Below are 23,306 nucleotides of genomic sequence, written 5' to 3'. Positions count from 1 at the left end.
AATGGAAAAGCTTAATTCTATATATATATGTTCATCAACACAATTGTTTGGAGTATATGCACTGTTTATTAATTTCTTTTTTATTTTTGGTTTTTCATCCAGTGGGATACACAAACAGAATTGATAGCTCAATTTTCAGTACAAACAAGAAATTTGTTGATGAAGAGGTCGCAAAGAAGAAGAAAGAATATCAAAACGACGAGGAACTTACTCAGATATCCAACGTCTATCAAAAGAAAAAGGTCATAACAGGTCACAAACTTGCTGCTGCTACATTAATCGCTAACCTCTCTCTGTATATACTTATATTACAAACACATGATGAAGGATTATAGTAGTTAGTATATAAAACATTTATCATTACATATATATGGATTTTAATAAGCTGTTTTATGGATCAATCATAGACACCCACTGGGGCAAAATAATCAATTAACTAGCAACAGATTTCAGGGACTAAATTCACACAATTTAAATATAAAAAACCAAAATGCTATATGGCACACATTGGGGACCATTAGTGTAATTATTTAGATTATAATTATTTTTTTTGATAAATAAAAAATTATATAATGAAATAAACAAGACTTGAACCTAAAGCCTTAGGTCTGGTAACAGCTATTTATACTCTATATATATATATATACACACATATGAGAGCCAATATAGTAACAGCTGGAAGTTTTAATGATCGATGAAAATATCCTGAGCAATAGAACAGTAGTGGCTTCACCATTAGGCAACTTCGGTGCTCGCCTAAGGCCGCTTTTACATATATACTAGTTTAAAAAGACCCGTGCAAGGCACGGATTATTATTAAAGTATGTTTAAGTTTTGTATTTTGATAATTTTTTAAAAATTAGAATATTGTTCTATGAAATTGAATAGAATAAATCATTAGATATATGATAGAATTATGTGGTATGATATGTATCATTTTTTGATTTGTTATACACTTAATGATGTAGATTCCAATTTTATTACCATATCATTTTGGGTGAATTTATGAATCTGTGACATTTCTTCTGAATTTAAAAAAAAAATAAAAAAAAAATTTATGGTGTATTACTTTTCTCAACAGATAAATATAAAACAAATACCAAGATAATTCCCCATCTAAAAAAACTATTAAGATAATTCACTGAACTAATAAAGAAGCAGAAGAAAATACATATATATACAAATGACCAATTTTATTGATACATAAATCATACTCGCATAACAAATGACCAATTTTATTAATAAATAAATCATTAAGTAAATTTACAATTTTTAATGATATGAAAAATATTTTTTAGTTAACCATTTTGTTAATAAATAAAACATTAAGTCAATTAACAGTTTTAATGATATGAGAAATATTTTTCGATAAACAATTTTTGATAATTTATTATTGCATAGGAGAATAGTTTTTTTTTTTCCCCCTGATTATTGTGTTCAATTAAAATTTATAATAAACGATAGTTGTAATTTCTAATATTATAGATATTTTAAACAAACCTTATGAGTGTATCTGTAATTTGTTAAAAATAAAAGATTTATGTTTCATAATTGATTAAGAATATTTGCGTAATTACGAAAAAATCTTCACTTAATATATAGGCCACCATTAGTAAATTATTTAAAATGAAAGGGCAAAATCGGAAAGAAAATACGAACCTCAAGCAATTAAGTGGTTTTTATATATATAGATATATACCTTTAATGTACAATGTATATATCACCTAAAAATAAAAATATCGATGAAAAGGAAATTGAAAGAAAAAAACAAAAACAAAGTCAAAGTAGGCAAAATGTGCTCTCATTAAATTGTATTTATACATATCAAACAAACTTCTCGGTCATTATTGTAACCTCTTATTAGTTATGGAGCATGGATACTTTGACAAACATGTCGTACCCATACCAAGTACTTAGCTGAGTATGGTACTTCGTATAGTACTTTTGCATATGTACCAGGTATACAAAACATGTATCCAAATTTTTTTCTTAATTTTTGACGTACCTAGTATATACTGAAATCATACGGTACCTCAGTCGAAACGATATTTTCTTCTACTGCAGAGATAAAATTCCTTTCACTATACTTATTTCTTATTTTTAGATTCATACTTAGCATAATTCAAAATTAAGCTATAGTTTGTAAGTTATTTAATACAATGACATTTAATTTTGGTTTATACCTCTACTTTTGGTATTAAATGTTAATTGTAAGTTGAATATTAACAAATTAAACTATTAAATCAATTTTTGTATTACTCCAAATTAAAAATATATATTTTTTTACAAACATACCAAGCTATAGTCGTACCCTACTTTTTCTGGACTTGACCATATCGACGTATTCGTATCTTACTAATACCAGTACTTGTACCCGTTCTTCATAGCTTATTAGTTACCATTATACTCAACCCTATATCAAAACAAAACAGAGCAAAAAGAAACATTAATATTCTCATAAATATTATCATAAAATCAACTTTGTTAAATACGAAGAAAAAAAAATTCTTCATTATACAAATAACAAGCCATTATCATTGTATATCTCTCTTTGTAAAAAAATAAAAAAAAAATAATAATCTCATCATTATCTCTTTCTCAGTCAAAATAAAGGCCCATATCAACAAGAGAAATGCTAGAGAAGAATCAGTCGTAGAACCAACCACAAAGACCCATGCAACACATGATTTGAAGTTAGTTTTGTGGTTGATTGTGTTTGTAGTACCATTACATTAGCAACAGTCAATTCTAAAAATTACAAATTGTACTTCTCTCTATGAATGATATGTTAGCAAAACTTGAATATAAAAAGTAAATTTACATCTTAAAAAGTGGGAGAGGTAAAAAAAAAAAAAAAAAAAAAAAAGAGAATTTTTAAACAGAAAATTACAATGTAAAAATTTATAAAAAGCATCACTCAAATTTGTGCACATATATGAATGGAAAAACACAGATCATGTTCAAGGTCGAAGTGGTTGCAGGACCTTCACCAAAGGTGGTCGCCTTAGAAGAAGCCATTAAATTAAGGGCTACATGGGTCATACTTGACAGGTCAGCAAATATTTACACACAGACATATATATATTTAACTGAAGTTCTCTAAATGTATTATGCATGCTTAGTGGTATAACTGCATTGAGGTTATCCTATAATGAGATGCTTGAATTTATTATTTTGGTCATAGAATGCCAAAGAATGATACGAATTTTATCTACATTTTAAGAGGTGATAAGTGACGCTACAAAGCTACTTGACTATTTTTAAAATAAATAAAAAAATCTAGAAAGTTTTAGTCTTTGTGTTTTCCAGAGCCATACAACAAACCAAAATTAAAGAATATTATTCAAGATTCAGTTCCTATCATCAGGGCAAAATTCATTTAGTTTCAATAAAAATCATAAACAATATATATACATATATATTAACACTAAAATTAGACTTCTCGAAAACAATCAATTCTTTGTTAATCAAGCTAAAAACAAAGAAAATCATAGAAGTATCAAAAATGACAAATTTGGATACAATAGAACTAAAGAAATATGTCAGAATAAATGACAACAAAAACCAAAATTTATTGAACAAACTAATTGCAAAAGCAAAGTTTTTTTAAATTATTTAAAAATATAGAAAAGAGAATTAGATTTTTGGGAAACAGACAATTCTATGTTAACCAAGCTCAACAAAAATCATAAAATTATCAAAAATGACAAATTTAAATTAAGTTCAAATTTGAATATGAGAGAACTAAAGAAACATGTCAAAATAAATGACAACCAAAACCAAAATTTCTTGGGCAAAATAATTGCAAAAACAAACCTTTTTAAAAATTATAAAATCATGAAATTGAAGGCTTGCACTAAAAGCTAGCAATTATAAAATCTTGGACAATATATTCCCATACAAAATAATCCAGCAATCAAACGTGGCCTAAAAGCTTTCCCAAAAAAGTTTGAAATTATAAAATCTTAGACAACATAATCCCATAAAAATAATACAGCAATCAAACGTGGCCTAAAAGTTTTCCCAATTGTTGGCGGTAAATAAGTGCAACGTTGGTAATTTTGCCTATTTTGCCAATCTTAAAACATAAATTCACATGCACATCTAAACAAGCCATCCTTAAATCTTAATAGCTTTATGTTGTTTACACTTTTATTTGTTGTGTTTGTGTACATTCCTTAAATCCCTGTCTATAGTATGTACTGACACATACCATACTTCTATTGTTAATTTTTTATTTAATTATCATAAAAAAAAATATTTAAATAAAAGGGGTTATCTACAAGCAGAACTTCTCCCCCCAAACTTTAGAATCAATTTTACTCAGCTTCTATAAGTTATTTTTATCACATAAGTTGTGCAAAGAAACTCCAGTAAACGTTCTGGTAGAAAATCCTAAAACAACAAAAGTCATAAATAGTCCAATCAAATAGCACCTAGAAAAAGAGCAAAAGGAAGAAAACAAAAGGCATGTATGTTTTTTTCCCCCCTACTTTTTCTTCTAATTTTGATTGTTATACAGGCAAATGAAGAAAGATAAGAAATACTTCATGGAGAAACTCTCATGTGGGATATCAAGGATGAAGCGTGATAACAACATTGAAAAATTAAGAGGGCCAAAAGAAAGAAGTCATACCAAGATCCAATTAACATATGACAAAATGATACCAGGTTCCTCAGGGGGTGATGATCACGATCTTTTCAGTATAGATCTCCCACAATGTAAGCATCAAAACTTTCGACATTACGTATGTGTCCGTCAGCCACAAATTCCACTATCAGAAGCATCTTTCTCAACCTTGACACTAAAAACAGAAAAAGAAACAAATCGACTCTTATTGCTAGTCAAAAAGATAAAAAGAAAGGATAAAACATGGATTGGTTCCTAAAGTAAATGTTTCATGTCGTCCTTTAAATTTAAATTTTGTGTCCATAAATTTTCAATTTGAGTCAAATTTGTTGAATATCAAACAAACTGTCTAAATTGTTAACAAAATGATAATAAAACACACCTATGATTCATAAACTAAGCGTTCCGTGTCACTTTTGGATCCCAAGATTTTCAATTTAGTCACTTCACTAAACATGGATGAAGAAGACGAAGCGTAGCCTTACAATGTTTAGGAATAAAATTAAAAAGGATAAATTATAAATACACCCCTTAGGTTTGCTTAAAATACGGATTGCCTCATGTGATTTAGAAAATTACAAATACCCCGCTGTCAGAATTTTTTATTTAACAGAATTAGCTGAAAAAATGAAATTCCTAACTGTTCTCCTATACAATGATAAAATTACCTGAATTATTAATTGAAATAAATTTCTGACATCATTAAAAATTGTCAATTGACTGATAATTTATTAATAAAAGGGGCCATTTGTTATGAAATTAGAAACTTCAAGAGGCGAGATGTAATTTCCAAAACCACAGAAGGCAAATCGTATTTTAAGGAAACCTCATGGGGTGTATTTGTAATTTACTCAATTAAACAAGTTATTACTTTAAGAACCATAGGCGAATTTCATAACTGAGAAAAACAAGTAGTGAGGGAGACTAAGTTGAAAGCATATGATGACCTATACACTAGACTAGATAGTAAGGAGAGAGAGAAGAGAATATACAAACTTGCTAAGATAATCAGGTTAAGTGCATCAAGGGTGAAGACTCTAAGGTGTTGGCGAAGGATGAAAAGATTAAGGAGAGGTGGAAGAACTATTTTGAGAAGTTGTTAAATAGGGAACATGGAGGTAGGTCAAAAGGGGAGGAAGTAGGCAGTAATAAGAAAAATCAGGACAATAGGTTCTATCGTACGATTAGGGACTCTGAAATAGAGTTTGCACTTAAGAAGATGAAATTGAATAAGGCTTTAGGACCCGATGATATACCTATTTAAGCGTGGAAATGTTTGGGTAAGAAGGGATTGTTTGGTTAACTAGGTTATTTAGCAAGATTTTGTTGACTAAGAAAATGTCAGAGGAGTTAAGAAAGAGTATTTTAGTACCAATATATAAGAATAAAGGAAATGTCTAAAATTACAACAACTATAAAGGAATCAAATTAATGTGTCACATAATGAAAGTGTGGGAGAGAGTGATGGAACGTTAATTGCGAGATATAACAGAGGTGTTAGAGAATCAATTTGGGTTTATGCTTGATAGGTCAACAATGGAAGCGATCTATTTTTTGAGGAGAATAATAGAAAAACATAAAGAAAAGAAAAGAGACATTCATATGGTTTTTATCGATTTTGAGAAAGCATATGATAGAGTGTCTCAGGATATAATCTGGTAGGTGTTAGAGAAGAAAGGGGTGACAAAATGTTACATTGATGTGATTAGAAATATGTATGAAAGTGTAGTGACTACTATTAGATCGCCTGCTAGAGAGACGATTTGAATTTCCAATTACTATAGGGTTACACCAAGGATCAACCTTAAGTCCTTATATTTTTGCTTTAATTATGGATGAATTGATGCGCAATATTCAGGATGATGTGTCATGGTATATGTTTTTTGCAGATGATATCATGTTAGTGGATGAGACTAAAGAATGAGTTAACACTAAATTAGAGATTTGGAGAAAAGCACTTGAATCTAAAAGATTTAGGATAAGCAGAACTAAAACAGAGTATATGAAGTGTAATTTTAGTAACAGTCACAATAGAAACAAAGAAGAAGTGAAAATTGAGAACCAAGAACTATCTAAGAGTGAACATTTTCGTTATTTAGGATCGATTATCACAACAACTGCGTAGATTGGAGCAAATGTGGTCTACATAATTAAGGCGGAGTGGTTTAAGTAGAGGAGTGCGTCTGGTGTACTGTGTGATAAAGGAGTACTCATTAGACTAAAAGAGAAGTTCTATAGACCAGCAATGTTGTATGGGATGGAATGATGGGCAACTAAGAAACAACATGTAGATAAAATGAGTGTTGCTGAGATGAGGATGCTAAGGTGAATGTGTGGCAAGACTAAAAAATACAGAATTAGGAATGAGTATATTCGAGAATGGATAAGAGTAGTACTGATAAAAGATAAATTGAGAGAGAATAGATTGAGATGGTTTGATCATATATAACAGAGACCAACAAAGGCAGTAGTGAAGAGATGCGATATAGTGACAGTAGATGGTAGTGTTCGGGGAAGGGATAGACCTAAATTGACGTGAACTAATATAGTAAATAGAGATATGAATCTCCTTAATTGGACTGACGAAATGGCCTTGGATAGAGTCGAATGGAGAAAAAGGATTCATGCAGGCGACCCCATTTGATAAGACTTAAGGCTTGGTTTGGTTTAGGCGAATTTCATAACTATTCCATTAATGATGTTGATGGCCATCTAAAATTGAACCCACTTGACTCTTAAGAATGAAATTGAGAAAATTAAATTTTAGAGGACCAAAGTGACACAAAACACATACTTGATCATGTGGTATATTTTGTAGAAAATGAAAATTTGGAGAAGCTTTTACTTCTGATTTATATTTTGCATCTTCAGTGGGAGTAAAATAATGGTGAACTACAATTTCGGGTTAGAAACTTCATTTGTCTATATATATCATTCCCTAGATTTAAAATCTTTAAAACATTCAGCGATCATTTGTGTAGAGTGCAGTAGATAACTCATACAGACATCTTAGCAATTTACTTAATTATAAGCCTAGTGACACGGGAAATTTAACTACAGATTTTACTCCAAGCCTGGAAAGCACTGATGAATCGACAAGTTCTTCTTTAAGCACAAGAAAGGGCACCCCTTATCCCAGTCCAAGGGAAAACAATACAGAACTAAGGATAGAAACTGTCAAAATAATGGCATCTTTAGATGGCATTCCTAATAAATATGAGATTGATTCAACACAAAGCAGCAACAAAGAAGATCTGATAACACCACCATTGAAGCCTGAGAAGTACCACTCATATGATCATCATTCCATTTGTACAATCTGTAAGAATAGACGCCCAACAATGGCAAATATGGGAGGATGGAAAAAGGACTTCACTTATGCAGAGCTTCAAGCTGCTACAAATGGGTTCTCCCAAGATAATATTATTTTTAGAAGAGGATATGGATCCATCTTTAGAGGTCGACTGAAAGATAAGTTGGCGATAGCAATTAAGGAACATAAAGACACAAGTTTTCATGGGGAAAATAAATTCAACTCGGAAGTCAAACTACTCAACAAAGCCAGGCATAAAAATGTGGTGATGTTGTTGGGATCCTGTATAGAAGGAAGCCAAAGGTTGCTTGTCTATGAGTATGTGTGCAATGGTTCACTCAACCAACGTCTAAGAAGTAAGAGCTAGCATACATCTCTCTGCTGCATGCAATTCAAATTATCTACTTTCACTTATAGAAAAAAGTTTTTTTGGCATGCCATGGCACATGCTGTGGAAAATACTAAGTTCTGCCTTGACAAATAATATTTGCCACAACACTGCCACAGTAAGAGAGGGTGGCAGAAAATGGGGAAGCTCATAAGAAACTAACAATAATATCCTAATCTTGTTTCCAATCTACTGAAGTAGATTAACCGCGCAGTTCAGGCCAGTGGTCTGCCATGTGTTCCATTCTAATGATCTTATCCATTCATTTTTTAGGCTTCTGTGTGGAGATTGTTCTTAAAAAATTAGATTGATCCAATAGTCGTAGCTAAATGATTTTATCAAAAAATAGACAGTCTATTTACAAAATTATATATGTAATCCATTTTATAGAACACAATTATCAAATCAATCTAAATTTTTTTTTATGTATAATCTACACACAAAAGTCTAAAAGATGAGCAGGTCAGATCACGGGAGTGGAACCCGTGGTAAGTCCAGAAACCCTAACTACAGGATCCAGTCCACATGGTCAAGCCATTCTCTATCCTAAAATATGAATTTGGTGACATGATGTAGACAGCAAACCTTTAACTTGGGGGGCAAGGATGACAATTGCACTGGGAGTTTCCAGAGGTATAAAACATCTGCATGCCAACAACATAATCCACAGAGACATCACAACAAACAATATTTTGGTGACCCATGACCTCGAACCACTGGTAATTACTTGAAATTTTTAGAATTTGAAATAATGTATAGTACAATGTTTGTCTGCACTTGTTTCATGCTAACTTTTAGTTTGCTAATAAATCTGTTAGCTTGGAGGTTTCGGAATTGCAACAACAGAATATGAATCAGATGATCAGTCAGACCACAGCAGGGTCATGGGGACCTTTGGATACTTGGCACCAGAATATGCAGAGAGTGGAAAAGCATCATACAACACAGACATCTACTCCTTTGGTGTCATCTTGTTAGAGCTCATCACAGGTCGAACTACCAACGATAATAGACTTGAGGGGAAAAGTCTACTGGGATGGGTAACAACCAAAGCACTACACCCTTAATTTTCACTTGTTTAAATAAAAAGTAAAAATTCGGAGTGTTACATCCAATATGTTTAGGGACATAGAATCACACAAAATCAGAGTGTTACATCCAATACGTTTAGGGACATAGAATCATACATTTTGGGACAAAATCAACTACAAAACGAATAACAAAAAATACTGTCAGAGAGTGAGTGTTACTTTTATGGTGGGCCCCACCATCTGATGTGTATGGCTGAAATTATTTTCCGTCATTGATTTGGTAGTTGGTTTTTTGTCCTTAAACTTAATGAAGTTGCATCACTTCTGAAAATTAACCAAATACAAATAAACCTTCTCCAAGGTGAAATCTAGGATTCTCTTGCAAATGCTAGCAAGTGATAGATTCATATGTCGGTGACACTAAAACAGTAAATTACACTTTTACTCTTAACGTCTTAGCCGACCCCATTTGATGGGGCTTGGTTTGGTTTGGTTACTCTTAACGTCTTACCTAATTTTCACTTTGGACTTTAAACTTTAGATCTTCACTTACCGTATTAAATTTTCACTCTTGCAAATGCTAGCAAGTGATTAATTTTCACTTAACGTAATAACTTTAGATCTTCACTTACCGTATTATGTTTTGTGACAAAAAATGCCATATGGCACTAAACCGAAAGGCCAAAATGGGAGAGAATGTATACTTTCAAAGCCAAAGTGAGGAAGTGTATAATACTTGAGAGGACAAAGTGAAAAAAGTTCATGTGGCATTGTTTGTCATAAAATGTTATTGCAGTAGCCAACTAGACAACATTGACAAAAATTCAATAGATTAAGGACCAAATTGGGAAGATTTACAGTTTAAGGACCAAAATGAGAATTGGACAATACTTTAAGGGCACATTTGATATGATTTTTGTGGGATGGGGATTTTGATAATACTAGAGTTTCAAAATTACAAAACCCAACATAAAAATAAAAAATTTCAGATTATCCAACTACAGATTCAAAAATGAAGCCAAAAAACCATCATAATAAAGTAAGAACAAAGGAATATATTTTACAGTTTACGCAATACACACAGAGCTCGTTAGATACACTAACCTAGGGATTTTACATTTCAGTCACACTAGAAAATAGAACATCGTTGATGAAAATCCACAAAAGCCAGAAATTCACAAACTAGTAGTTAGAATGTGGAAACGAAGAGAGGCTTTGAATGTAGCTGTCGTCGCGATTGGTTGATTGGTTGCTGATTAGATGATGCCATTGTCAAAAAAGAGAAGATGGAGAGTGAGAGAGAAGAGATTAGGGATGCAACTCGGGTGAGTTTAGGCAGGTTGAGATGTTGTCCAACCCAACCAAGTTGTGCTGAAAGCAGGCCAAGCCCGCCCAAGCCCGAATTGTAACTTAGTGTTGTACGTCTAAGTCCGATCCGAGTTAAATTTAAATTGTACATAAATTTCAAAAAAAAAAAAAAATAGGGCAGCCGAAGTTAATTAATTTGTTAAAATTGGACTATTTACAATTTTTTTATTTTATTTTATATAAAATCATTAATAATATCAAAATAAATAATTTATATAATGTAAGTGAGATGTTTTTATGATGGTCTTTACAATTTATGGGTGAGAAAAAATAAATAAATGAATTTTTGTATTGTATTACTTGTTTATATAATATATATATTTAATATGATCTAACGATTTAAATTACTTTAATATTATCTAATGGTTAATAATTTATATGTATATTCAATATTTTTATATATTTATATATATAATTCCGATTTCGGGTTTCGGATTATGGTTGTTTGATATTTTTGCCTAAACCCACCCAACTTTAGTTTGAGCTTATGCATTTTTACCCAAACCCGAGCCAAATTTAAAAATATTTTGCCCAATCTCTAAGAAATTTCGGGCTGGGCTTAGATTGCTCGGGTTGAGACCGCCCAAATTGCACCCCTAGAAGACATAAGAGTTATTTGAAGATATAAGAGCATCTCCAAATCTTCAAAAATTTATATTTTAAAGGCTTAGGTGTTAAAATTTACATATATGAATTTGACATCTTTAAATAAATAAAACATTCTACACAATATATTAAATTTATTATTTTATAAGTTTTATTTTAAACTTTATTTACTTTAATATTTTTCAACACTTTCTTATTAACATATATAAATTTGACATATCTAAAAAAATACTCCACCCAATATGTTAAATTTATTATTTTATTAATTTTACTTTAAACTTTATTTACTTTAATATTTTTCAAAACTTTCATTCATAGGCCCTTACCATTAAAATAATGAAAACTAAATAATTTGACATCTTCTTTTTGTTGCAGACGATATAGTGCCAGTGGATGAGACTAGAGAAAGAGTTAATACAAAATTGAAGATTTGGAGAAAAGCTTTTGAATCTAAAAGATTCCGAATAAACAGAACTAAGACAGAGTACATGGAGTGTAAATTTAGTAACAGTAACAATGAAAGCAGAGGAGAAGTGAAGATTGAAAACCAAGAACTGCCTAAGAGTGAACATTTTCGTTATTTAGGGTCGATTATCACAACAACATGGGAGATTGATGCGGATGTGGCCCATAGGATTAAGGTGGGATGGTGTAAGTGGAGAAGTGCGTCTGGGGTACTATGCGATAAACGAATACCCACTAGACTTAAAGGTAAGTTCTATAGAACGGCTATTAGACCAGTGATGTTGTATAGGACGGAGTGTTGAGCAACTAAGAAACAACATGCAGATAAGATGAGTGTGGCTGAGATGAGAATGCGAAGGTGGATGTGTGGCAAGACTAGACAAGACAGAATTAGGAATGAGTGTATTTGGGAACGGGTAGGAGTAGCACCGATAGAAGATAAGTTGAGAGATAATTGATTGAGATAGTTTGGTCATATTCAACGGAGACCAACAGAGGCAGTAGTGAAGAGATGCGATACTGTAACGGTAGATGGAAGTGTTAGGGGACGGAGTAGGCCTAGATTAACGTTGGCTAGCGTTGTAAATAGAGATATGGATCTACTTAATTTGACTAACGAAATGGCTTTTGATAGGGCCGCGTGGAGAAGAAGGATTCATGTAGCCGACCCCATTTAATGGGACTTAAGGCTTGGTTTGGTTTGGTTTGGTTTTCTTTTTGCTATGCCAAAATTGAAATTGTTCAAGACATGCCAAATGCCATCTCACTTTTGGAGGTTCAAATGGAACACAAATGCATGTCAAATACACTTGTCAAAAGTGCCACCTAAGAATTGGCAACTCGGGTGGAGATGCTCTAAGATTGTAATCTGAATTCCAATAACCTAGTTACACATAAGTTTTATTTAATTAAAACATTCTGTCAGTTCGGGTTTAATCAGGTGATGGTACTCCAAACTCGAGCACCAACCGATCTGTAGGAGAAATTGTCTTCAAAACTAATTTTGACTGCATACTTTGATGAAACTGGCCGTACATTGTCGAATCGATCAGGTTGGTAGGGAGAGTCAGGTCTTTCGGATCTTTACGAAAAGACGTATAGAAAAGTAGAAAGAGTGATTAATTGGGTGTTTTGGCTTTTGGCTAAAAAGCCAAACTACTTGTACTACGTTTAGATATAGCATGAGATTAGAGTGAAGTATTATTTTTTTATCATAAAATGGAATGATGAGATTAATACCATAGGCGGTGAGGTTGTTAGAATTATAGGGAAAAGAAAAAACATATATTGAGGTTAATGTCTAGCTATTAGTATTACAATAAGAGGCCTCTTTATAGGCTTACAATAGAGTGCCAACAAAGAAACCTAGCCTAGAGTGGTGGACAAGAATGTCTAAATAAGAAAACAAGAAAAATTAAGGAAATACAATATTTTGAAAAATATTTATTAAAATCCACCCTCAAACTAAGTAAACTAATATGAGTTTGCAGAGAGCAATTAGAAAGTGGAGAAAATAAAAAATAGAGTCGTGTGATGGAGATTTGACTTTATTCTAATACGACATCAACAGTTGACATTGGAATGTGTGGGCTTGTGACATGAGAAGAGCCTGAGACAGAGAAACAGCAGAGTCTAGCATGCACAAGGTGCAAAGTTCAGTAGAGATAAGTGAGAGATACAGGGCAAAATTTGAATGAGAAGAGCCAATGCATGGCTGAGATCCAACTAAGATTTCTCCCACTGGGGCTAGCCAGTTTACAGGTAGGGGTGACACAAAATCTACTGTCAGCACTTATACCATGTAAAGAAAAAAAAAAAAAAAATTTGTACTAAGATTGATGTCTAGCTATTACAATAAGAAGCCTATTTATAGTCTTATAATATAGTGCAAACCAAGAAACCTAGCCTAGAGTGGTGAACAAGAAAGTAAATAATGAAACAAGAAATTTTTTTTAAAAAATTACAGTAATTTAGAAAATTAGTTAGCCGGTATTGGTAATCCCACCATTTTGTGGGATTACAAAACCATTGGACTGTCAATCTCAGTCTCATGGCCGAAACAAACGATGAACACCCCAAAAACAAGTGAGTTCCACAGGATATTTAATACCCCAACCCCTCTAATGTTGTCAATCAAATAGATAACAGTGTGAACAAAATAATTGACCCAAACTAAAATAACATAGGCATGATGGCAACAGAAAGTCTTCCTAGCTAGCACACACTACATGCACTCAATACAAATCAAAGTTTTAAAAGGCTTTATTGAGGCGACGGTAAGATAAAACACTTTGAGGCTTAAATTTTTAGGCGATACTCCTAAAAGGCTTGCGTATCACAGTTTAAGCCATGCGTTTCAGGTGCACCTTGTACTCTTTTTTGGCATAAACATATGAGAAATATGCATATGAAGAGTTTGTTTTGAGCTCTTGTAAACTTAGTCCAATAGATGGTTTAAACATAAAAAAGAACTTCTTTTGCAACTATATTTTATAGGAAAAATTAAGTAAATGATCAATCAAGAAAAAAACACAGTTAAGGCTTAAGATAGAAGTTCGATAACTAAAGCCAAAAATGTCAATTTCACTTTTGATGAGTGAGAGTTTCCTTCTCCACAGTGAAATGTTTGATACTTTGAGGAGAAAAATATTTACACCTTTATATTTATTTTTATTTTATTTTTTTACTATTTATATTATTTATTTATTTAATTTACACCTTTACTATTTTAAGGGGGTTACTTGGTTGACTAGGTTGTTTAGCAAAATTTTGTTAACTAAGAACATGCCAAATGAGTGGAGGAAGAGTATTTTAGTGCCAATCTATAAGAATAAAGGAGATGTTCAGAATTGCAATAACTATAGAAGAATCAAGCTAATGTGTCATATAATGAAAGTGTGGAAGAGAGTGATAGAACGCCGATTGCGAGATATAACAATGGTGTCAGAGAATCAATTTGAGTTTATGTCAAGCAAGTCAACAATGGAAGCGATCTATCTTTTGAGAAGAGTAATAGAAAAGTATAGAGAAAAGAAAAGAGACATTCATATGGTATTTATCGACCTTGAGAAAGCATATGATAGAGTATTCCGGGATATAATATGGTGGATGTTAGCGAAGAAAATGGTGACAAAAGGTTACATTGATGTGATTAGAGACATGTATGAAAGGGTGGTGACCACTATTAGATCGTCTACTGGAGAGACAAATGAATTTCCTATCACTGTAGGGTTACACCAAGGATCTACCTTAAGTCCTTATCTTTTTACTTTAGTTATGGATGAGTAGATGAGAAACATCCAGGATGACGTGCCATGGTGTATGCTTTTTGCAGACGATATAGTGCTAGTGGATGAGACTAGAGAAGGAGTTAATACAAAGTTGGAAATTTGGAGAAAAGCTCTTGAATCTAAAGGATTTCGGACAAGCAGAACTAAGACAGAGTACAGGGAGTGTAAATTTAGGCCTCGTTTGGGATGCTACCTTTTTAGCCAATTAGCCAAAAAGTTACTAAATTAGCCAATTAGCCAATTAGTCATACCAAAAAGTCAACAATTACGGCTTCTCTCTACTTTTTGCACAGCTTTTCGTAATTAGTCAAAAAGTTATCTCAAACATACAAGTTTTTTTTACCTACCTTTTTAATCAATTAGCCAAAAAGTTACTAAATTAGCCTGTTCCCAAACGAGGCCTTAGTAACAATAACAATGAAAGCAGAGGAGAAATGAAGATTGAAAACCAAGAACTGCCTAAGAGTGAATATTTTCGTTATTTAGAGTTGATTATCACAATAGCAGGGGAGATTGATGCGGATGTGGCCCATAAGATTAAGGTGAGATGATGTAAGTGGAGAAGTGCGTCTGGGGTACTGTGCGATGAACAAATACCCACTAGACTTAAAGGTAAGTTCTATAGAACGGCTATTAGACCGGTGATGTTGTATGGGACGGAGTGTTGAGCAACCAAGAAACAACATGTAGATAAGATGAGTGTGGCTAAGATGGATGTGTGGCAAGACTAGACAAGACAGAATTAGGAATGAGTGTATTCGAGAATGGGTAAGAGTAGCACCGATAGAAGAAAAGTTGAGAGAGAATCGATTTAGATGGTTTGGTCATATTCAACGGAAATCAACATAGGCAGTAGTGAAGAGATGCAATGTTGTAACAGTAGATGGAAGTGTTAGGGGAAGGGGTAAGCCTAGATTAACGTTAGTTAGCATTGTAAATAGAGATATGGATCTACTTAATTTGACTAACGAAATGGCCTTTGATAGGGCCGCGTAGAGAAGACGGATTCATGTAGCCGACCCCATTTGATGGGACTTAAGGCTTGGTTTGGTTTGGTTATAAAAATTCAAAAATCAAAATGCTTATGCTTGACACCTTAAGGCTTACGCCTTACCTCACATGGGAGCAGTAAAATGCCTCGTGTTACGCATTCCCCTTTAAAAACTTTGATACAAATAAGTAGGGAAAAATTACTAGTTGTTCCTAAGCAATGCTCCATACTCATCCCTAAACGATATTGTTGGGTAAAACACCAAAAAATAAATAAAAGCCCAACTATATTAACCAATTACATTCAGGTTGGGCACTACCTAGAAGCACCTGAAAAGTTCTCCATAAGCAAACCTCCCAAGTTGACTTCAGCTAGTCTATTCTACCAAACAGGAGCACAAACAGTAAGTAAAGTGAAGCTAAGTCAGTTTCAGAAAAGTTTTGGGCAACACTTTTTGGACATAGCTAGAAAGGCATCTATTGTCTTATTGGATGCTCGCACAATTCAATAATAAATTCCATGATTTTAGCACTTGATCAACAACTCTCAATCTATCTCTCTCTAGCTCATGACCTTTGTTGTACCTGTAGTGTTATCTAATTGCAATTTTTATTTAAAAAAGTACTTAAAATTTAAAATATATAGATCAGATTCATTGAGTGTGACCCATGTCATACTAAACTTAAATCTACAACATAAATTAAAATTCTAAGCACTTTTTCAAATAAAAGTTCTAAATACATAGTATTTGTCCTGTTGTATTGAACAAAGTCCTCTCGGTGTCATGCTTTGTAGTCTAGGAAAACAAACCTAGAAAAATTCTGAATTTTTTTTTTTTCATTCAAGGAAATTTGACAGTGTTCACAACTCACATGCTGGTGGTAGCATGTCCAGCATGCAATCGGCACATCTTGATGAAGAAGACACGTATATTAAGAAAGAGAAAAGTATAATAAGAAAATAAGTTTTACAAATAATATAATTTGCAGAAAGATTTTTGCTGAGCGTCATCTTCTACATACTCTATGTGATTAGAGTAATATTATACACACTATCAAATTTTATAAATTTTTCATACTCACATGAGTTGTTCCAATCATTTTTTTGAGTGTCATGTTTCAAATTCAAAAGTTTCAACACTACACATCAAATTCTTCATCACTTTTATTTGTTCCATTACCTCCCTTTTAAGACAATTTTTCTTTTTCACATCTTTATTTCATTTGTACCAGGTTGCTCACTTGAATATGTAAATGATGTTTTTACAGGCAAAACCATTTCTGAAACAAAAGAAGTACGATGAGTTAATTGATCCAAGAATTTTCAATTCCCATGATGACACCCACCAATTCAGTTGGACAATTCAACTATCAGGGAACTGTGTCGCTAAGGATCCCCAGAATAGGCCTTCCATGGATAAGGTAACCAATCTATGTGAATGATCTCCTCCCAAAAAAAAACGAAAGAAAGAAAGAAACTGCAGAATTAACATAAAAATTATAACCCGGACAAATAGGCATGCTTCTTGCTTCTTAATTAGAATGTGAATTATACTTGAACATACATGAATACACAGAGTTTGGTGTTTGACTCCTATAGATAAGCAACAACAGCACCATTTATGCTAAACATCTTTTCAATGAACTTAGGGCAGTAGGAGATAGGAGAATAAAGAGAATTTATGATAGGCATGAAGAAAAAATGTTTAGAGTTAATTATAGTTTTGGTTCCTAAAGTGTGTTCTTTGTATCATTCTCGATATTTCATTTGTGTCGATTTTGTGCCTAACTTATTAAAATGTGTGTTAAAGTAGTCCACATGGCTGACGCCATCAGTATTTATCATTATAAACATGAGTAACAAAAAATTGCTACTAAGAAAAAAATAATAATAATAATAATAAAATAATAAATAAATTACACCTTTGGTTTTGAAAGTGTGCACTTTGTGTCATTTTGTTCTCCAAAATTTCAATTGTGTCAATTCTTTTGGTCCCCAAAGTACGCCTTTTGTGTCATCTTGGTCCCCAGCATTTCAATTGTATCAATTTGTAAAAGGCTTTTTATTTTTGCTGAGGTATAGTTTTTTTTTTTCCCTCTAAAAAAACTCGTAATTCTAACAATAAATGCTGACGCATCAACCATAAGACCACCTTAATACACATTCAATACTTTAAGGATGAAATTAATACAACTAAAATGTTGGAATCAAAACGGCACAAATCCCATAGTTGAGAGACTAAAGTTGTAAGTAGCCTAACTCTATGCAAACAAAATCTCTCCCAAACACAAATCAACAAAACTTGGAAAACCTAGGTCTAACTAAATCAATTGCCTTCACCCTGGAGAATGGTTAAATATGTACTCATAGATGTTAAAACAGGTGGAGGAAGGGGGTCAAAGATCCTGGCCCTTCTAAAATTTTGATAAAGTCTAATTTAATAATAGTTTAATTTTTAAGAAAATCTATATTCCATGTAATCGCCCTCCCAAACTCAATCTGGCATAACTAAAAAATTGAAAAGCTCGGTGTATAAAAGTTGTCTCTCAAAATTTAATGCCTCATAATGGCCTCAACATTTAATTCAACCTCTTATTAAAATCCATTAGTGATCACCTGTTAAAAAACTTACAATAAGAACACACAAAAACTAGATTCATTTGATTGGTATGAAATCATATTGAACAAGAAAATAAGTTTTGTTAAAAGTATTTAAATTATACTAGAGAAAAAATATGGATTCCATACATAAATTACTATAATTTTTTAAATCTCCCAGTAGGTTTTTATAAATTTTAGTCACCATGTATAATTGTTGACTCTAAAAACCCACATTCCAAAATTCCATCTAATATTTCCTAACACGATTATGATTATAGTTAAGTTTTATCATATATGCGCATGTGTGTGCATGTCCCAAGTAATCATGCAAAGGAAGATTGTAAGATAGAACTATTTAATCTTTGCATATTGAAATTCCTTCACATGCATAGCTCAAGAATGGAAAACATATATATATATCAACACACACTATAAATTTTTGTTTGGTGGGATACTGCCAAAACTTTCGCAAATTCTCAAATCATAAACAAAAAGAAATCTTAATACGTTAATGCTATTGTTTTTGACCCAAAAAAAAAAAAAAAAAAAAAAAAAAAACAACAACAACAACAACAAATATATGAACTTTTACAATTGTACTCGACAAGGTTACCTATTTTGGAATCCATGCATAATATAAACTCATTATCAATACTATCAAATATATCCTTTTGAAGGTATAACCATCCATTCAGTTACACAATCGATTCTTTATAAATTCCATTGTTGAAAATGCTTTTTTCTACTATTAAAATCTCGATCAGTAAAAGTAATGCTAATTTTACAATTGGCCTACAATATATGTATAGTCTACACCAATTTTCTACCAATTTCCCCAATTCCATGTAGTTCTAACAATTCATTGGCGTACAAAAATTAAAAATAAATAATCCACCACATCAGAATTTATCCAAATCAAAAACCCTAAACCCTAGACTAAAGCAAATTGAACACTAAATCAAAAAGAAGAAGCATTGTAGATGTAGAAACAAATATTAAAAGTTGAAGATAATACATGTTGTGTAGATTCCTATATAGAGGGTAATGGGGTTGAGTGGATGAGAATAACTTACATGTAGATGTGAGAGATTGGTCTTGAACTTGAAGTCCAACTCTGCACACTGGTCTTCGTCTCTGATGTTCAGAAAAAACGGAAAAGCATCAAGCAGACTTGAACAAGATGGGCGTCAGACATGCGAGACTATTTTTTTATACCTCACTCGTAAGCATAATAATAAATAAACAAATAATAATATAACATGTGCATAATATGTTGTTGATTTTTAGAATATATAATATTTGTAGAATGTATTGTTAAGTTTCTATTATGTTATATATATAATTTAATTTTAATATTTGTATAATATATAATATATTTGTTTTTAATAAATATAGTTTTTTAGTTGGGCACTTAATTCATAAATTTAATTTTGAATTTCTTACATCTAAAAATTCACGTGCTAAATTACTATGTCTATAAGGATAGTCTTATGTCCATAAGGACATGTCTTTTTATTTGTTTGACCTTTTTTGTGTTGAAATTGAACCCTCCGCATCTATCTCTCTCTCTTTCTCTAACAAAACCTTTTATCTCTCTCTCTATGGCTCTTTTACCGTCGCTATAACCTACACCCTACTCTTGTCCTCCGTCTCCGACAATGATGTCCCGATAGGGATGTCAAAGGTAACGGAGGAACAGATCATGCATCGTTGCTGCCGGAGACGAATCTTCTTATTTCTCTTCTTTTTTTTCTTCTCCTTCTTTCTTTCTCTCGAAACCCTCACCCTATATTGAGATCGACCACCACCGCATTGCTGCCATCACCGCCATCTTGCTTCTTCCTCTTCTTCTTCTTTATCATCATCTTTATCGTTGTTGAATCATATTACTCGATTGATACTCAATAGGCACAATCGATACCTCATTTTTCTCTCTCTACCTATTTCTTTATCTCTCTTTCTCTCTCTCTCTCTAACGGCAACTACTCCGATGCAGTCTCAGCCTCTTCACAACTTCTCTCTTCTATTCTTGAAATGGGGCTACAAGAACCAGATGAGCACCAACTACCACTAATGCCGGCCCTCCGAGACAATGGTTTGGTACTTTTCTCTATCGCCGCTACCACTGGTAGTGGATAACCACCGCTTGTCACCATCAAAGCAGCACTCTGACTGTGGTGGTGGTGGTTTTGGTTCTAAGAACAAGTCGACGTCGAAGAACCCAAACCTTGTAATCTCCTTATACACCCTCTCACCCTCTTATGACCCCCTCGCAATTCAACAACCTTCAAATGCTATTCTTATGAGAAATGTCAAAGAGGCTTTATCTACCATTGCTCACATTGTCAACTTGATCTTTGCAACAATTGTGTCATAACCAAACACCATATAAGGCATAACCAAAGAACTTTTGAATTATAACTAAAATAATGTCATAACCAATATCACAATGAGTCATAAATAACACCACAATGTGTATAACAAAGTTATAACCAACACCCTAATAGGTTATAACCAGCACCCTAATAGGTTGTAACCAAATACCACAAAAATCGTAACTAGGGGCATATAGGACACATTCCAAATAATTTCCCTACATTAAATTGTTATTTACTTATATAGCATTAGGCATTCAAATTTGATGAATTTTGTTCTTTGTTATTTTCTTTGTTTATTATGTGGAAATTGATGAATTTTGTTCAAAAACAAAGAAAACAAGGAGAAGTGAAATAATAATAATCATAAAATATAATTAGATAATAAATTTGACTTACCGAGTGAAGTGCTTGTTTTCAAAGATATCAAATCTAAATATTTTAATTGTGAATGGTGTGTGAATAATATTTTAAAATTGTAAGCACAATAGTAGATGTTTAATTATAAATGATGGGACTACAAGATCTCACTTTATTCTATATAAAAATTTCTATACAAAAATTACAATTGTATATTATTAGTCTAAATGCATTTTTGAAACTCATGTACAATGGCTTACTAAAACAAAGCTTTAAAATATATGGTTCAAATTTTTATCTCGTAGTACATTTGTTATAAATCTAAAGTACTTTTCTACGTTCCCAATTTATAGTAATTTAGTAAATGTCACTGAGAAATAGTATTTGGCATCATCTAATTATCATTGGTGTTCTGTATCTCTCTCTTCCTCTATATTTTCGAATAGTTCTATAGATAATAATACTCTCACTAAAAATAAGAGACATTAAATAGATTGGATGTGTAAAAATAATGATTCTTAAATATATTCGAATGCACATATTTTTAGTAAGAATTTTAATATATGTAAGATTACTCATATTTTTCACTTTTCTACATTCCCAATTTATAGTAATTTAGTAAATGTCACTGAGAAATAGCATTTGACATCATATAATTATCATTGGTGTTCTGTATCTCTCTCTTCCTCTATATTTTCAAATAATTCTATAGATAATAATACTCTCACTAAAAATAAGAGACATTAATATGATTGGATGCGTAAAAATAATGATTCTTAAAGATATTTGAATGTACATATTTTTAGTAAGAATTTTAGTATACGTAAGATTACTCATATTTTTTCACATTATTGCAGGTGGTTTCCACACTAGAACATATTATGGAAGGGAAAAATCCATGGGAGGGAAAAACTTAGTTGTCCAATATTGAAAGGTCATGATGAAAAAGCTGAACAAGAAAGCAACATACAAATGTTGAGTCAAGTAAAGCCACCAACATTTAAAATAATCACTTTGAAAAACAAATCAATATTTATTAATTACAATATCAAGTGGTATGTATTGATTGTTCAAAAAAAAAAAAAAAAAACGGTATGTATCGAAAATCAATAGATAGACGTTTTGGTCAGCATCTTCACCAACCAATACAACAAGAAGGTCAGCACATCCGCCATTTATAGCTCTACTCCTTGTATTGCCAAAAGGTTATGGGAACAAATTAAAAAAAAAAAAAAAAATGTATTGCAATGCATTTTCTCAAGTAAACATGCACGTTTTTTGGTTGGACTTTTCTTATATTTAGATCTTAATATGAGAGAATTTGGGGCCATTTTTCAAAATAAGTCAAACTACTAACCTATTTCTCAAACTAAGTCTAGTTTAGCCGAAATTCTCAAAATAAGCTGAAGCGTTATTCCAAATCACGCTTTCACCATATTTCTGGCCCAGCAGTGAAAAATAGATAAAATCATAAAAGCGTGGTTACAAACCACGCTTTTAATTAAGAAAGCGTGGTTACAAATCACGCGTTTAAGGAAATATGTTTGTAAAGAAAGCGTGGTTAAAAATCACGCTTTTAAAGAAAAATGTTTTGTAATCAGACTAAAAGATAAGTAGGGAGGTAGCTCAAATAGTAGTGTCTCTTTTCCATGGGAGAGGCACATGGTTCAATCCCCCACATCTCCAAACTCCTGTTTTTTTCAAATTCAATTCAACCTTTTTCTTTTTTTTCCCCCTCCACTTACTCTATACTTTATATATTTATGTAATTTTTTGGATTGGAGGGCATGTTTGGAAGAAATGAAAAGCGTTTGAAACAACATTTTTGGATTTATTTTTTTAAAAATATTAAAAAATGTTTAAGAAAATTTTATTTTTTTTAATTTTA

At 32.1% G+C, this 23,306-nt stretch overlaps 1 protein-coding gene across 1 annotated transcript; it reads left to right on the top strand.

The window, feature by feature from the left end:
- The first annotated feature begins 108 nt into the window (after nucleotides 1-108).
- Nucleotides 109-22,583, top strand: LOC114277744 (putative serine/threonine-protein kinase PBL21). The gene is made up of 8 exons (XM_082892263.1): nucleotides 109-242; nucleotides 2,954-3,051; nucleotides 4,523-4,722; nucleotides 7,691-8,299; nucleotides 8,908-9,050; nucleotides 9,150-9,371; nucleotides 17,351-17,503; nucleotides 22,276-22,583. Exons 2-8 carry the CDS (start codon nucleotides 2,957-2,959, stop codon nucleotides 22,333-22,335), a joined length of 1,482 nt encoding a protein of 493 aa, XP_082748389.1. The 5' UTR covers nucleotides 109-242; nucleotides 2,954-2,956; the 3' UTR covers nucleotides 22,336-22,583.
- The last annotated feature ends 723 nt before the right edge of the window (nucleotides 22,584-23,306 follow it).

Source organism: Camellia sinensis, chromosome 10 (genome assembly GCF_055761805.1).
Source record: "Camellia sinensis isolate YWXY chromosome 10, ASM5576180v1, whole genome shotgun sequence".
Lineage (NCBI taxonomy): Eukaryota > Viridiplantae > Streptophyta > Magnoliopsida > Ericales > Theaceae > Camellia > Camellia sinensis.
The sequence above is the reverse complement of the archived record's forward strand: the minus strand, read 5'-3'. Positions and strand labels throughout refer to the sequence as shown.

Bases quoted from the DNA above. Each gene is read 5' to 3' on its own strand.
- LOC114277744 (XM_082892263.1), top strand. From the start codon at position 2,957: ATGTTCAAGGTCGAAGTGGTTGCAGGACCTTCACCAAAGGTGGTCGCC. The intron at 8,300-8,907 runs GTAAGAGCTAGC...GACATGATGTAG, and splicing joins ACTCAACCAACGTCTAAGAA to ACAGCAAACCTTTAACTTGG. The intron at 9,372-17,350 runs GTAACAACCAAA...ATGTTTTTACAG, and splicing joins GGAAAAGTCTACTGGGATGG to GCAAAACCATTTCTGAAACA.